Source organism: Onychostoma macrolepis, chromosome 17 (assembly GCF_012432095.1).
Source record: "Onychostoma macrolepis isolate SWU-2019 chromosome 17, ASM1243209v1, whole genome shotgun sequence".
Taxonomy (NCBI): domain Eukaryota; kingdom Metazoa; phylum Chordata; class Actinopteri; order Cypriniformes; family Cyprinidae; genus Onychostoma; species Onychostoma macrolepis.
This window is the reverse complement of record NC_081171.1, coordinates 13,162,083-13,180,602: the sequence shown is the minus strand read 5'-3', so window position 1 is coordinate 13,180,602 and position 18,520 is coordinate 13,162,083. Positions and strand designations below refer to the sequence as shown.

Here is an 18,520-nt window from a genome sequence, read left to right as displayed (position 1 = left end):
CCTGTGATCTTGGCGGCCTTCTCCTCCTGATTCACTCTGTTCTCTTCATCTTCCTCATTCTCTTCCTCAAAATCATCCAGATTACCAATATCAGCCTGCTTCATGCTCATCAGACTGGCAAGACTCTGCATATCTTCATCACTACACACAGAATGAGAAAGAAATAAAAGCACAATATTTTTGATGAAATCATTCATAGATGAGACACAGTACCCAGTTTTTGCATTTTCTGCACTCGTTTTGAGGCGAAATGGATTTGAAATGGATTCAAATACAGTAAAATTGAGAAATTGACCTTCCCCAGATTTGAATAAAACACTGACAACAGTTAGTAAAGAGTGAATATGGCCTTCCATTCACTGTGCTTTTGTGTAAAAATAATTTTGTTACACTGAAGGAGATGGATGGAAAAAGAGAAGAAAGCCAGGTTGACAGAGAGAGCGAGTGAAAGATGAACGTGTAAACGAAATGCCCTTCATGGTCCTGCTCATAAGAGGCAGTGCAATACGGACATGCATTCCAGCCAGGGCATTCACAAGCACGGCGAGATAACGCTCCAGGATTAACTCCCTCTCTCCCTCCCAATGTCCCTGTCTTCTCCTTCTCTCTGTCTATCTCACACTTCTTTATGAATGCGGTCCAGTCTTTCTTTGGCAGGCATGGAGCTTATTTGAACTTATGTAATGGGGTTTATTTGTGTGCTGTTGACATCATTCCCATGGGTTAAGAGCGGTTACACTTCCGCCGTGTAACCTCTGTCACACACACGCCACAAAAGCCACACAAACACACATGTATCTCGTATAGCACAACGGTGAAATCATATACACTCACACACACTTCTTGCTTCCTTTATTTAGAGGCAGGCAGAGATCAGAAAGGAAAAAAAAAGAAAAAAAAGAGGGAAACGTGGATATTGCAAGACGAGTGAAGGAAAGATATTTACACTCTCGGGGCCAGTGGCTGGAAATATTCCATCTGACTTGTTTGTTGTGACGAGCATGTCAAAAAGCAACAGCTCAAGTCTGGGACGACAAGATTTGATTTCTTTTAGTGCACGCCAGGAGAACGTGAGGTACAGCCTTAAACGTGTGGGTAACACTTCACAATAAAGTGTCATTAGTTAACATCAATTAATGCATTACTTAACATGAACAACACCACTGTTCAGCATCAGTTAATGTTTGTTTGTTAACTTACACATATTAGCGCATCTATTCACGTTAACAGCTTAATTACTTAACATTATTTAATGCATTAGTTAACATGTACTAACCAAGAACACCACTGTTCAGCATTAGTTAATGTTTGTTTATGTTAACTTACACATATATTAACACATCTATTCACGTTAAGAGATTAATTGCTTAACATTATTTAATGCATTAGTTAACATGTACTAACCAAGAACAACACCACTGTTCAGCATTAGTTAATGTTTGTTTGTTAACTTACACATATATTAACGCATCTATTCACGTTAACAGCTTAATTGCTTAACATTATTTAATGCATTAGTTAACATGTACTAACCATGAGCAACACCTCTGCTCAGCATTAGTTAATCTTAGTTAACATTAACTTGCACATATTAATGCATCTTTTCATGTTAACAGCTTAATTAGTTGACATTAGTTAACACATTAGTTAACATGAATTAATCATGAACAATAATTGTAAACAGCTTGAGTTTAAGTTAAGTTTAAGTTAAGTCATGACGTATTGTCAAGTATGGTGACCCATACTCGAAATTGGTGCTCTGCATTTAACCCATCCAAGTGCAGACACACAGCAGTTTGGTAATGTAGACTTGCTGTACATAATTACATTGTTATTCATGTTCATGTGCTTCTACATTAACTGATGCGTTACTAACATTTGTAAACTCTTCATTAACATGATTTACCGTTAACAAAGCACATATTAATGGAATTTGTGAACCTTATTGTAAAGTGTACACTACTTCAACATTAACTGATGCGTTACTAACATTTGTAAACTCTTTATTATTGTTATTCATTATTATTTTATTATTCTTATACAAATGTTAGTAACACATCAGTTAATGTTGAAGTAGTGTACACTTTACAATAAGGTTCACAAATTCCATTAATGAGTGCTTTGTTTAATATAAGTAGAGAGTAAAGTGCCTATGAACATGAATAACAATGTAAATATGTACAGCAAGTCTACATTACCAAACATATTAAATCAAGCTGTTTACAATTATTGTTCATGATTAGTTCATGTTAACTAATGTGTTAACTAATGTCAACTAATTAAGCTGTTAACATGAATAGATGCGTTAATATGTGTGTAAGTTAACATAAACATTAACTAATGCTGAAAAGTGGTGTTGTTCATGGTAAGTTCATGTTAATTAATGCATTAACTAATGACACCTTATTGTAAAGTGTTACCGTATCGGGCTCTCTCTATGAAACTCTACCTGTCAAAATCTTAAAGATCATGATTTTTTGGGGAAAAAGGACATTTTTGTCAAGTTCTTTAATAAAATAAATACTTTATATATATATATATATATGACAGATAAAGCTCTTATATTATTTAGCCAAATACTAAATTAATTATACCCTTCAGATCAATTGGCAGAACGAATGGGCATATACATGTGTGTGTAAAAGGCCTCTAATTCCCACACTGGCAAGAACATTTCAGAGAGCGAAAGAAAGAACAACCTCACTGGGGTGCATATGAAGACAGGATGAAATCTTAGAGGGAGAGGAAGAGAGGAAGGGATGAGAGGGGGAGAGATCCAGGGAAAAGAATGCTGGGAATGTCAGGTATTGTCACTCAAAAAAAAGAAAGAAATGCACAGAGAGAAAAGGAAGAAGCGCATAATTTGAAGTGGCAGCATTCCTTCAGGGTGGGTGTAGTCAGCTGGTTTTAGATGGTGTAGTGGGCTGCTCTTACGTGGCTTTGCCCTCTCGCAGAAAGATGCAGGACAGGGAGAATTGCAGTGTTGCTGAAACCACTTTCTTGGACAGCGGCTTGAACTTGAGCTTGACGTCTGTCTGTGTGGGCATGGCACTGGCATACTGCTTCATGTTAATGCAGCTGGTGGCCAGCGCTTTCCGACGACCTGACGGAGATTCCTAAAATAACACACACACACAAAAAAAAAAACAGAAAGATGCTTAAATACTTCTTAAGCTGCAAAAATAAATAATTAAACTCATTTACTACAATTGCTAACAAAATACAAAAAAAACCTGACATCAATATGTTTTTAACAGTTTCAAACTCTAAGAATTTGCATATAACAAAATAGCCCTATGGTGCTTTACTAAGAAAACAATCAAAAAGAATGAATGAATGTTACTAATCCTCACACTTATGGGTAAAATCATCACCTGTTTTAACATGTACAAAGCCCACACACCGGGGGAAACCGGCACTCCTGGAACATGTGCATACAAGTTTATATAGACTGTCTCAATGGAGTATAAACTCTGAACAGAATGATAAAAATGAGAGTAAACACTAAACAGAGTGACACTGAAGATCATGCCAACAACTTTTTGGACAAAGAAAAGGTCACATTGAAACTAAAAGGCATTAATTTGCCTAAATCATTTAAATAACCAAATTCGGTATTAGTTCATCACCTCAAAAACCAGCAGAGTAAACATACACAGTCAAAATGGTCAATGGCGCCTCCTGTAGGTAAAAGGACCGGAATATTCTAAAGCGATTAGAAAGGAAAGCAAAACTGGCCCTGATTCTGTTCTCCAATTCATTGGATTTGTTTATGGTTAGTGAAGTCCAGTAAACATCAATTCTAATATCGCAGGTTATGGATTCAGACTGTGTTTTAAAATAATAATAATGGTTTTTAAAAAAAATTACAAGAGGAAAAGGGTTTGACACCAGCCATGTGCCAAAATGACTTTAGGGCGACAACATCTAAGAAAAACGGAACAAAACAAAACACTGGCCCACCTGCACACTTTCCATTTGCCAGATAGGTCGGAAACACAGTTGGAGACATTTCCTGACCTGCCTCCTCTTATTTATCAAAGCCAAATAAATATCATCACGTTTATTGTTTGTTCTTGAGGCATTTTCTCAGCTTGCTGACTAAGTATCAGCAATTTCCTCCCGGATGAAAGTACCACGCTCAACCTGTGAAACATGTTTTGACACCATCACACAGGCCACAGCGCAGGGATAGGCGATACAGAAAAATATAAATAAAGATGTCAATATCCTTCTCTTCAGCCCTTTGATGATACTCAATATATATATATATATATATATATATATATATATATATATATATATATATATATATATAGATAGATAGATATATATATATAGATATATATGTGTGTGTGTGTGTGTTGTAATATGGCTTAAATTATTTTAACCAAATAATATATTTATAACCAAACAGCCAGTAGATTTAATGATTAAAGCAAGAAGTAAAATACTGTATAAAGGTTACAGATCACCAGTTTCCCAGTTAATTTCACCAACATTAATACCTATTAATAAAATATTAAATCAACAAATTGTTACTAAAACATTCAAAACATGTTAACATCTAAATACAAATTAATAAACAGAGAGAGAAAACTTTATTTAGAAAACTAATAATTTATAATAATTATATAATTTTGTTTAATCTATTTTAATCAATCAATTAATTTGTTTTCATAATTGAATCATTTACATACATATTAGAGTGACTGACAATTCACTGAATCGGAGTCATAAACTGGTTAAAGAATCAATTCACCTAAATTGACAGTTCGAACACTGGAAATGACTAACAAGAAACGTAAGTGTCAAATTATTTCTTTTTTTTTCTCTGTCTCATGTACATTGTTACACATTTACACTCTATACAAGTTTCTTCTCTCGCTACAAGCCATTATTTGGCCTTCTTTTCAGCAAACACTTTTCATTTCAAGCTTTCTCTATGGGTGAGATATAGGCCATACAGGCCTATTTTTCTGTCTTTTATGCTCTCTTCACCTTTATCTCATCAGGCCTGTTGTGCAGAGTAATCCAAAACAAAATGAGCAGAGAGAGAAATGAAGGCTCCGTGTATAACCTCTCAAAGAGCCTGCATTCATACACCTGCCTGTGTGCATATGTGGAGCGACTACATATAGATCTCAAGATAGAAATCTCGCTCGCAGGCGCACAAGTGTGTGTTTGCATGTATCAGTGGTCCCGTAGGTAAAGAGGAGCCCTTATCAGAGCAGTCTCAGGAAGATTGAGACGCAGAGAGCTGAAGAGCAACTATTTCCGCCTCAGAAATGCCTCAATACAGCTCCATACACAGGACACAATGTCAGCACAAACTAACCCTTCTTCCGGTTTGCTGAAGGTGATTAATCTGACCGAACGGCACCGACGAAGAACACCCCACATGCCGGCGGCTGAAACACAGACAGAGACGTAAAGCGCCCGAGCGCTGACCCGATCAAAACAACAGTGCCGCCTGCCAATCTCGCACCCAGACAAATTACCCACAATCCCCCACTCCAGCTGGGACGGGAGATGGTCCTCTGCGACTCCTTCAGTAAATGAAAACGATAAAAGGGAGAAAAAAACCTGCGTCTAAGATTCAAAACCGCTCGCCGACGAAGCCACTTGACATTTGTGTTGACATTTGAGCCCCTGTTGAATCGGTCGGAAATACAGCATGTCATCCCTGAAGAATCCAGCGCTCCAAAGCGTGTCTTATCGCTGAGATTATGCACTGGCATTATACCGAGCTAATAGTGCATGTAGGTCCTTTATGAATGAATTTCAAAATGCATCAAACACTTAAGAAGGATTTAGTCCTTCTCCGAAAAAAATACTTAAGAATATGCAAATATGCGGGGAAGAATTAGGTTTAACAGATTTGACGAGCGCAAACAATGAGGGTGTTCTTTTCCCTGGCTGCCGGTGTCAATCAGAACCCCAGATTACCGTCCAGGGTTATGACAATGTGTAAAATGAAAAGAGACAATAAGACACTTTTAATTTATCACAGGGATATGACTATCAATACGCAGCTATTGTACCCACAGAATTGCTAAATACCTGGCGGAGAGGGGAGATGAAGGTGCCAGGGTGGCTGACTGCTGCCCCCTGCTGCTCCCTTAAGGAGCATACCACCCCCCACACACACGCACACACACACCAACATAGACTCTTCTCTTTCTGAGAGAAGAGTGTCAAACTCTATAGTTTAAAAACTGAACATGCATTAAACATTAGTGAGCAGATATATATTTAAAATAAATCAATGTGTCCAGGAGAACAACATTTTTCTAATTAATATCAGACTAAAATATTAACATTTGGTCATTTGAGACTATCAACATATGCCAGAAGCCTCAACAATGAATAATAAACATTTTAGATTTTTAGTGAATTTTGACTACATACTGTGGAAAACATTAACTTTACGTATGTTTTATTAAAGTTTTGTGTATATCCTGCAAAATATCTTTAAACCACCATCACCATTTAATCCCAAAGCAGAGACATTTAAACCAAAATGTCAGAAAGCGTTTTGCTGATTACATTATTAGCATTGTGCGATTGTATCAAGTTAAAGAAAACATACACGCACTGTATTAGTTAACTAAAGTTAGGTAACTGTATTAGTTATTGTTAGCCAAAACTAAACTAGTAATAATCATTCTCGGTAACGGTAATGAAACCTAAATAACATTAAAGACTAGATACAAAATGTAAACTTAATTTAGGAAATTATATTGTCTTGGCTATAAGTAAAATATATTAGTAAGTCATATTAAAAAGTACTAAAATAAAAAAAATTTAAAAAATTGTTTTAAATAAAGCTAAACAGAAATATTAAAAACGAATAAAATGACAAATTAAATAAACTTACTCAAATTTAAACAAATTAAAATGAAAATATAAAAAGCCAATTCAAAATATTAATAAATACTATAATACTATACTATTACAGTAAATAAATCATACTAAAACAACACTGCTGCATACTATATGTGCAGTTCAATGTCTACGTTGCACTTCTATACACAAATTCAAATACACAAACACAATGCAACTATTTACAACAATGACATTTTTTTTTTGCCCAACTCCAGTTGACATGTTTGCCATTTCCTGAAAATACAACAACATTAACTGTAAAACAAGATATTCTGCAGTAATAAGCGATTAGAAACATTACTCTGGATGACGTCCATGGTGCCATGGCATGTTTGGGTTGTCTACAGTTTTCCCAGTGTATCATGGACATGTTTGCCTGTGACCTGTGCTTAAATGTTCGTTTTGTTAACACCATGATAATCCACACTGTTAGACATTTCTGTCATTTCTACAGTTATTTACTGTATATCATCCAGTATAATACTGCAAATGCCCTAGTTTTAGAATTAGTTTGTTATAGTTTTTAAAGGAAGATTTACTGCATTTTTTGTATTTGTTTTTTAAAGGCAACTGCAATACAGCATCAAGAAAGACATGAGCAGGCCACCCCGAGACTGATAATTAATGGTAAGAGAACAACTATGGTTTTGAGAGGTTTGTGTATTTTATATGGGGTTTGCCTTTTAAAAGTGTGTCATTTCTACTTCTTGTTTTTCAGGGAACACATTTTTGTCACTAACAAAATGGATGGTGAGCAAAGGGGGTGGCCACGTTTTTCTCCATTATGTTTCTGTTGCCTAAAAATTCTTTGAGAAGATAAATCCAGATGATACAACATAATGCACTGCAAAATGTCCTAAGACAGGAGAAATGGTGAAGATGCACTGTTACAGCAATTGGAAGACTGTATTTTTAAGTGTAATAACTGCAATGTTTTAAATAAATAGTTTGATATTTTGTAATTATTGTGTCTGTTTTAATTGAATGCCAGTAGTACCGGATTTTAAAAATTATAAAATCAAATGAAATCTATATTAAAACGAATGAATTACAGTAGTATACTGATTAATTTAATTTTTTATTTTTCTACTGTAAATCAAATACAGTTTGCTACTGTAAATCTTAATTACAGTATCTTACTGGCAACAGTAAACTGTAAAACCGTAATGTCTAACTTTGAAACCCTTTGAAATGTCTCACAGTGCAACACCACGACTGAGAGGATAACAGCCATAATACTTCAAATGACGACTACATTCAAGATTTTCCATCAGCATGTATGAGTGCGTGTTGTGTATTTGTGTGTCCCTGTCAGAGGAGAACACCACCAAACCCCTGCAGGCTCTCACACCTAAAGTGAACCTCAAACTTCCTTTGACTGACATTTCCAGAAAGCCTGAGGAAGAAAGGGGTGCGACCGGGAGCTTCATCCACTTTAGGGCGTGTATGCATGTAGTGTTTAGGCGGGTGGCAGTCCCAGCTGTCCCAGTATTGATCCACAGCTGGTGCCAGTATGGGGGGTGTGGGTCAGGGCTGTGGGGTTTCCTTCCCAACACACACAGAGCAGAGGAAGAGGACGAGAAGAAAGAGTGATGCTAGGTAAAAAAATAAATAAATAAATGGACGTCTTCTGATTCAAATTCAAGTCAGAATTTGTTTAGTATTTTAAATTTTGACTTTCCGTTTCATTCCCAAATATTGGCTCACAGAACCGGTTCTCGGTTCCCAACCCGAGATGATCCCTGAGGGGATGAGAAATGTAGCTCTATAAAAAAAGATGTATCAACATTGAGGGTGTTTGTCAAAGAAATGGGCCACAATAGGCTTTTCCATCAATAAATGCCAGTTGCGAGTTTCTGCATGAACGCGGAGCGGAATATAAATATATAAAGGAAGAGACAAAGAGGGAGAGGACGGATGACACATTTTCAGTTGGCATCACCCAAGGCCTATTTCTGTCTGTCATCACTCATCTGTTGTGATTCAAATGTGATTTCCCCAAACTGTCATTGAGTGGCGCTCACACACACACAGATTAGGGGTAGTGTCATTATTTGTGGGAATTGTTATTGAGGGTAGGGCCGGTGGCTGGGGGATTGCCATTGTTCCAGCTGAACATAAAAGACGAGCAAAGCCAACAGACCAAGACTTATGGAAATCAAAAATAATACCAGCCACCAAAATAATAAAAGAGCCCAAAACAATACCAGCCTATTATAAAAGAGAGGAAAAGAAGATGCCAGCTTAATACCTTCAGAGAGAGACAGAGAGAGACAGTGAAATCACAAAAAGCTATGCTCAAATACTGGAGATGTTGTTTCCGCGGCATACCCACGCTGGGACACCGCCTGGTGCCTATGAACGCACAAAACAATAACAATAGACAACAGAAAATAAATCTCTCTCCGCAACCCACCAAAGCCTGTGACCTACAGTCTCTTATAGGCTCTCCGATGAAGGACAAGCATCCGCTGCCAAAATGACTCTTAAACATCACATACACCAGGCCCATGAAAGATCGGAAAACTCAACTTAAGAGGTTCAAAAAGAGTGTGTGAAGTTTTCATAAAAAAAAAAAAAAAATTGCCTATTTCTTTCTCTCTCTCTCTGTGTGCTTTATTGGCATGACAATATTACATTTGTTATTTGCAAAGCAAAAGTGCAAAGATATTTGCAAAGAGAAAAGTAAAAATGGAGCAAACTGAGTAAATAAGCAATTAAAATAAAGTAAGGATATTAAGTAAAATGATTAAGTATTATAAAAAGCAATATAATAATAAGGTAACACTTTAGTATAGGGACCAATTCTCACTATTAACTAGTTGCTTATTAGAATGTATATTACTAACATATTGACTGTTTGTTAGTACTTCTAATTAGTACTTATGACCGTGGTAGGACCCTTGCTGTCTATGGAGAGTCAGAGAGCTCTCGGATTCCATCAAAAATATCTTAATTTGTGTTTCAAAGATGAAAGAAGGTCTTACGGGTTTGGAACAACATGGTGGTAAGTATAATGAGAGAACTTTTGTTTTTGGGTGCACTTTAATAGTTAGTTAATAATTAGAACTGGGCCTTAAAATTAAGCGTGACCAAAAATGATACAATAAAGTAATAATGAGTAAAAATAAAAAGTCAAAATACAATCAAATGGCCAAATTTTAAAGTCACAAAGCCCGTTTTTTTTTGCTTTGTCCATCCCTCTTCCATCCTCTCAGTTATCAACTGTGGGCCAAAAAATAATACTGCTCTGTAAACACCTCTAACACTGCAGCATTCCAGCACACACACAATGTACACCAGAGAGGCAGATAAGCACACATACACGCACCAGAGAGACAGATTTATTGGATTAACACCCAACAGCCCATTTTTAAAGGTGCCAACTCATCAGTTTCCACCTCACATGACCACACACACACACAGCTGTAATTATATTGACAGCACTAACTTAAATTAATGCTCAGTGAGTCCATCACTGGTATAAAGGAGACCGTTATCAGTACTGGGTGGAAAAACGCTGAGTGTGTGTGCCTTCTGAGACAGTGGACAGTTACCCTGTTTGACAGAAGAAATCCATCATAATCAGTTATTTTATGTGCAGCACTTGCAGACTTTAGTCCATGAACTAACCACTGGATAACACTATTTTAGAGCCAATAAGGGGAATTATAGATGTGTGTGTAAGTGCCAGAGGGCCAACTGCCACAACACTAAAGCCAGTGACAGTAAAAATAAAAATAAAAATAAAAAATTCCAAATATGAATTGCCGAGTGAATTGACAAAAAGCGACTTTGGTTTTGTTCAACACACAACATTCAGACTCTTTAATAATCAATCTGTGAGCGCTCTGAGTCTGAAGGAATCTCAGGATCAGAGCTGTTGTAAGAGCTTCTGTCATGCTGTCATAAAGCAGGTTCTATGGCAGTGCCATCCCACAGGCTTTGAGGGTCGTATCTGTGTTGGCTCTTGAGTTTTAAGCCGTTTAAGACTGACATAATAGGTTTAATCCATCACACAGAGTCTATGGTTTTAAAAGAGTTTAAGTAACAGAAGATACTTTACAGAGTACCTGCCTGAATCAAATTATGCTCAAACAGACAGTTAATTAAACAGACGTCATACCTCCTTTCTTTTCTTGCATATACACTACTGTTCAAAAGGTTGTTTTTTGGGTTTTTTTGGGTTTTTTGACATCTTCTGTTCACTAAGGCATTTATTTGAACAAAAATACAGTAAAAACAGTAAAATTGTAACTGTTTTATATTTAAATAAATCTTAAAAATAATTTATTCCTTTGACGGCAAAGCTGAATTTTCAGCAGCCATTACTCCAGTTTTTATTGTCATATGATCCTTCAGAAATCATTCTAATATGCTGGTTTGACACCAGAAAGATTTCTTATCAATGTTGAAAACAGATGAGCAACTTTTGCTTTAAATTTTTGTGGAAACTGTAATACATTTTTTTCAGGATTCCTTGATGAATAGAAAGGGGGGGGGGGGAAACACATCGTTTTGTTAACAATGCAGAAAGTTTTGTGAGAATTTTTTTTTTTTTTTTTTTTAAGGGTGTCTAATATTTTGATACTTAAATTCCATGATCTAAACATTAAGAATTAAAAGTTTGTTGTCATTTGAAATTGTGTAGGCCTTCTTGCATTATTATGCTGTTATATTATGATTATATATTACGGGCATAAAATGGTCTTAAAATGACAATAAAATCGCTTATTGGAATTATTTCTGGGGCAATATATCGCACAACAAAAAGATGTTCTCGTGACAGGCCTAGTTCTCTCTCCTTCTGTTTTTTATTTTACTAATCCCATTTTTTCTGTTTTCAGATGTCCATACAAGATACTGGATGAACGTTGTGTGTTTGCATTTCCTGTAAGTGTTTCTGAAAGCAAACGACAGTGCGATTGTTCCACAGCTCTAATTCGCTTTATCATGCTAGGCATCCGTTTTTCACAAACCGAAACTAGCAAGCAAAACAAAACAAAAACGAAGTAATGGTAGCTGAAAACCAAAAAAAAAACAGGAGGGATTAAAACGCTTTAAAAATCACACTTTTTTCAACTGCATCGACCGAAACATTCAACGGCCATGAGTCACTCGCAGATGTTCAATACACTCCAGTGCTTTAACCCTAAAAGAGCGGATTACGTTGAGAAAGTATGCAAAGAGAGATCAGACGTTATAGACCACATTAGCATCATGTTTACAGTGTTGATATCATTGAATCTAATGATACTAATGATCTGACTGGTATCTGACTATAACTATGTGGTTAATATATAACTTTGGGGATGGTATTGTAAGTGCAATCTGAGATAGCAATCTGGAGAAAGAGACAGGGGGAACACCTGGGTCAAGCTTGTGGATAAATATTTGGCTTTGAGGAATATTTTTCAGAGCCACTAAGATCTGTCTCCATCAGCAGGCACCATCTTAAGAAGAAAGAGAAAAATAAATACGGCAGAGATGCGGGGAAAGAGATAGAGAGAGAGGGACAGATGCAGAATGAAGGGAGATAAAAAGAAATGTGAAGGCAGGCAGGTGAGAATGGATGGACAACTGTGGACAAAGAATGAAGGGCCAGTGACATACAAACACAAACACTGAAGAAAAGTGTGTGTGCGTGCTCATCTGATGTTACAGCTCTAAGCCCAAATAATAAAGCAGTATAGAAATGCAGCAGACACACAGACAGACACACAGACAGACAGACAGACACACACACACACACACACACACACACACACAGTGTCCTGAGAGAGTCACACTGTGCAGCAGCTTCTGAGAAACAGATTAACACGTGTACATGTTTATTCCTGCTTCCATCTCACAGTAGAGGGGCAAAACATAGAGTGTTTCTGTTTTGGATATCTTTGCTTGTGTACATGTGTGAGGTGGGCTTAGAGTCAACTGTGACCTTGCCTTACATCTGATCTCCAACCCTGTTAAGAATCCTGTTAATCTGACTGTGAAACACACACATACAGACTCCGAAATGAACTCTCACAACTGCCGATTAGGGTTGTAACGGTATGAGATTTTCACGGTATGATAATCGTCTCAGAACATATCATGGTTTCACTGTATGTATTAAACAATAATTCTTATCAGTAACAATGACTCTTAAAAGAATAAGAACAAGTTATTTGAGTGAACAAATCCTTTATTACAACAAACTTGAAACCATTTTAATGAAAGCATTGAAGTCTCCCTTCTGAAAAAAATAATTTGGTTTAATTTGGTTTAAAAAAAAAATTAAAAAAAATAAAGCTATACACCTTATGTATATCTATATCACACTTTAGCTTTTTAATTTATGTTTTAAAATGCTATCAAATGAAAATTTAACTTTTAGTTCTGCACAACAGAGGTATAGTTAAAACATGGACAAACATGATATTTATTAAAAATAACGTTTAAATAAATTCATTATTATAAAGAATATTATTATAACTTTGAAGTACATTGTACAATGCTAATATATTTGTCAATTTAGAGTTAAATCAAACTTTTATTTTGACGGGTTGCAGCGGAACTTTGAGTTTCAGAGTGTATATGACAATGGTTTTTCTCAAATAAAACTAGGAAATGTTTAAGTTTTCTCTCAGAGCAGCTCTGCTGATGTTGATGTTTATGTAGACGCTGCAGTAGTGTCATGCATACTTCAGTATGTAGTAGATAAAACGGCGCCACCCAGAGACATGCAGAAACAAGCAGATTATTTATATAGCAGTCTCTTCACGATTTATCCATCCACCAGATTGCGCATTTTAGGTGACATCCTCGTTATACTGTAAATTTCATGTTCACGACTGCACCGTATCACATATGATTGCAATCATGCGGCCTTAATTTAACTTAAGTTAAGTCGTGAGGTATTGTCAAGTATGGTGACCCATACTCGAAATTGGTGCTCTGCATTTAACCCATCCAAGTGCAGACACACAGCAGTGAACAAATGCACACACACACAAAGCAGTGGGCAGCCATTGCTCCAGCGCCCGGGGAGCAATTAGGGGTTTGCTCAAGGGCACCTTAGTCATGGTATCGAAGGTGCTGTGAGAGAGTGCTGTTCATTCACAACCCCCACCTTCAATTCCTGCCGGTGCGAGAATCAAACCAGCAACCTTCAGGTTACAAGCCCAACTCCCTAACCATAAGGCCATGACTACCCAACTAATTTATCACTTTTTATTACCCGACTAATTTTTCACTTTTTATAAATGCAACACACCATCTGCACGGAGGGATGGTTTCCGCGAACATGCTAGATGTTTTGCCTGCAGCCACTTTGCGTCCACTTTTTTGCAAATTGGATCCATCCTCAAGGACAACCCTGTGTTAATTTTTTTATACATCAGAAGTATTCCCATACAGCAGATTTTACCTTTTTTTTTTCAGCGGAGATGGAGATTAATCTCTGTTTCTGTCATTTTATCCACTGTACGTGTGTGTAAGCAGCCAAGTGAATGCAGAGTGAAGCTGCCGAGCGGAAATAAGTTGCATATGCGTGGGTGAGATTTTTTCCCCCATTATTTATTTTTTTAAACCGTAGATATGCAAATGTTTTCGGTATGATAACCGTGCACATTCATACCGGTATATCGTTACAACCCTACTGCTGATGCTGAGTGAATTGAAAACATTTACCAGTCATAAAAAACAGTATGATAATTCACACCACAGTTCAGTTTGGGGTTAGTACAATTTTTTTTTTAATAAATACTTTTATGCAGCGAGGATGCATTAAATTGATCAAAACTGACAGTAAAGACACTTATGTTACAGAAGATTTCCATTTCAAATAAATGCTGTTTTTTTTTTAACACTGATATTAATGAGAAATGTTTCTTGAGCACCAAATCAGCATATTAGAATGATTTCTGAAAGATCATGTGACACTGAAGACTGCAGTAATAACTGCTAAAAATTCACATTACCTTTTAAAATATATTAAAATAGCAAAACAAATATTTGAAAATGTAATATTTAACAACATTACTCTTACAGTAAATTTGATCAAATAAATTCAGTCTTTGTGAGACTCCTTTCAAAAATATTAAACCTTACTGACCCCAAACGTTTGAACAGTATAAAATACAAAACACTGAAAATACAACTTGCTTATCCCCTTTAAAATTCTAGAGCACTTTGAGCATGGTATACACCAGGGCTCCTCAAATCTGGACCTCGAGATCCACTTTCCTGCAGAGTTTAGCTGTAACCCTGATCAAACACACCTGAGCATGCTAATCAATGTCTTCAGGATCATTAGAAAAATCACAGACAGGTGAGTTTGATCAGGGTTGGAGCTAAACTCTGCAGTGGACTGGACCTCCAGGGTAAGATTTGAGGAACCCTGGTATACACACACACACACACACACACACACAGTATTCTGTATACATACACACAGTGAAACGGTAGATCAATATCTGTACCTAATGCTCTCAGTGTCGCTGTTGTTTTTCATATTGCATAAACAAAGTTTGTTTTACTCCACATCAACAAGAAACCAGCAGACGTTCTTTAAAGGTCCAGAGGAACGTTGGAATTGAGTGATGGCCACTTAATCCTGGAAAACTGTTAAAATCATACTTTTCTGTTAAAATCTTGAGGTTGATTAGCAAACTTGCTATTGTTAGTTTATTGTTAGCTTTCCTGTAGCTCAAATAGTAGGCGCTAGCAACGTCAAGATCATGGGTTCGATTCCCAAGGAAAGCAAGAGCTGATAAAATGTAGAAACTGTAACTTGAATGCAATGTAAGTCGCTTTGGATAAAAGCGTCTGCTAAATGCATAAAGGTAAACAATCTAATGAAAATGTTACATGTAATCTTTAGCAAAACTCAAAATATACATGTTTATTCTGTACATTATAATGTTGTAATGCCTGAATTTACTTTTAACCAATTTATTCTTAATTGATGTAGACGACTTTTTAAGTCAACTATTTAATAGTTAGCATTCACAACATCAAATCAAATGTTGGTGCATCCCTGGATTTGACCAAAATAAAAATTTAACTCAAACTTAAACTGCAGACCATCTTGAACATACTAAATGGGGACACATTCAATGAAAATAAAATAAAATAAATCCTCTATAAGAGCGCATGGGTTAATATCCCATTTAAAGTGAAATCCATGTGCGTCTGAGGCTCTGATCTGACAAAATTACACAAAGCAAAGCAGCAATAAAAGTTGAGAGCCAGTTACATTCAGTTCAGATTAATCCCTAGAGAGACACACACAAACTTTTCTATTTCATTCTCCACACCAGCTTTGCTCAGCATGCCTGGCTGGGTGGCTGAATTATTCTGTGTGGTCTCCAGAGAAGCGCAGGACCAGGGGCAGCGCGAGGACCAGTAGCCCACGTAATGTGCTCCTGACGTAGACGCAGCCGTGGCGAGGACCCCTGGGCAGAGGAGAACTGATGTGGAAATGACTTTAAATGTTTTGGACGAAGTCCACAAAAGGCAGCAGATCATCAGAAAAAGAGAGAAAGAGAAAGAAAAGAATAAAAAAAAAGGATGGAACGATAGAGCAGAAGCAAGATCATGTTTGAACAACAGGAAGTTAATCATTCTGCTTTGACAAACATGTCTTTCTTATTTTATCTTGAAATGTATACATTTACTTCACATCGTTTCATCTTTCCTCTTATTCCTGGTCTCTAATCCAGGATTTTTGAACATAACCTATTTGTAGTCAATCACATGCTGCCCTCTAGTGGCTGGAGGAGGAAATGAGCAAGAAATAACAGTTCTGACATTATTTTTCTATTCCAAAATGAAAATTTGAGGACTCTTCAACACTTTTCCATACAGCAACAGTTCACAGAGTAAAGGATGACAGAATTTTGGAATATTCCTTGTACAACTCTACTTTTCCATTATCCATTTTTCCATTATGCACCTTATAGGAAACTTCATAGATAAATCCAGAATGAGACTACATTCTTGCTAGTCTGCAATTTTGGTAAGTAGCACGACTCCAGTTGGTAAAAAAGGAAAACAACAATTTCCACAAATGCAAAACCACATAAACAAACTACAGACACAACTCTGCAGGTTTAAACCCAGAGTTTAACCGAGCACAAGACTGATATGAGGAATAAAGACTGAAATGGCTGGAAATTCTGCCGCTGTTCTCTCTCAAAAACACACGCAAATACACACAGAGAAATGTGGTGCCAAATAGGGCAGCTCAAGGAGCTTTGATGTCGGTCTCTCTTGGAATGCTCTCTTCTCCTCTCCCGCCTTTATACTCCTCTCTTTCTATCCCTCTCTCATTCTTTCTTCTGTTTTCCTTACAGTTTCTCACAGCAGGCAGGAGCACAGGGGCAGAATGAACCAGTGTGTGGAGCAAAAATGTGGGTTTTTTTCGATTGTCAAAGCTCAAGAAGAAAAGAAACAAAAATTCTGCGTCATGATGATAATTGCACGATTTTACTTTAAACATGCTACAGATGAAAATATGATACTGTATTTTTGCTAATAAATCTTTTACGTGTATGAAAAAAGGTTTACCTCAAAATTAAAATTCTGTCATCATTTACTCTTCACAACAACTGCATGACTTTCTTCTGTGGAACAAAAAAGAAGATATTTTGAAAAATGTCTCGGTAAAGTCAAAACTGGTTGGTTACCAACATTCTTCAAAATATATTTTGTATTCCACAGAAGAAAGAAATGCATAGCGGTTTGGAACAGAAATATGAGTAACTATCCATTAATTGTTCAAACATTTTTCAAAAAGTTTGAAATGTGGTTTACAGTTTAGTCTGTGACAGTCTGACATTTTCTATCATTTTTCTGTCATTTTGTACTATTATATCATCAATTAAAATGTCAGCGTAAAATGGATTGAAATGAATAAATATGACTAACATTTATCAACTGGAAAAAAAAAGAATTAAAAAAAGCTGCAAAAATGCGTTAGTGTGCGTGTGTCTGGGTTTGAGAGAAAGAGATCAAGGAAAGAGAGTCTGTGGGAGATGAGTGTTTATGTTTGTGGAAGGAGGAATTCAGCAAGTTTGTGGGAACCTGGTGTATGTAGATCTCTTCTCATCTCAATGCTGGTGTCAGATGACAGGCATGTCTTTGATCAGTCTGTTATTAGTGAGGTCTGTATAGACAAGAGAAATTCAGATCTTATGCTTTGTGTTCTCACTCTCCCCTCAACCATTCCCCATCTGCGTGCACATAACCCAAACACAAAGGAATACCATTTCATCTATTATTCTCACATCACAAATATAGTCTTCTCACACACAGAAATGTGTGTTTATGCTGATTAAGACATCTCAAGTGTGTGTAAAAGTTGATCAGTCTCTCACGAGGACAGAGACATGAACGAGTGCTTGCCAGCAGAGACATTTACAATGGACCTGTGAAGGGAGTTTATTATTGTGTGTTGATGTTTGTGCATGTGTCTGCTGAGCAGACAGATGGATAGGACAGCCCTGTCTGGACCGATGCCCATGTTTGTGGATCCAAACAGCCTTTCTCCAGAGACACAGACAGATGCCATGTTAAGAATGGAAAACCAGTGTAGTGCAAAATATATACAGCATAACTGTTTAAAACAACAACGAAAAAAAAAAAAAAA

General features: G+C 36.6%; 1 protein-coding gene across 6 annotated transcripts in view; it reads right to left on the bottom strand.

Moving 5' to 3' along the window:
- Positions 1-18,520, bottom strand: part of ehbp1 (EH domain binding protein 1) — a 142,556-nt gene that overhangs the window by 94,096 nt on the left and 29,940 nt on the right. For all 6 annotated transcript variants that reach the window (XM_058750157.1, XM_058750158.1, XM_058750160.1 and 3 more), the window contains exons 6-7: positions 2,935-3,116; positions 2-141 (exon numbers count right to left, since the gene is read on the bottom strand). In XM_058750157.1, coding sequence (XP_058606140.1) covers positions 2-141; positions 2,935-3,116 — 322 coding nt within the window. The remainder of the gene's footprint in view (position 1; positions 142-2,934; positions 3,117-18,520) is intronic.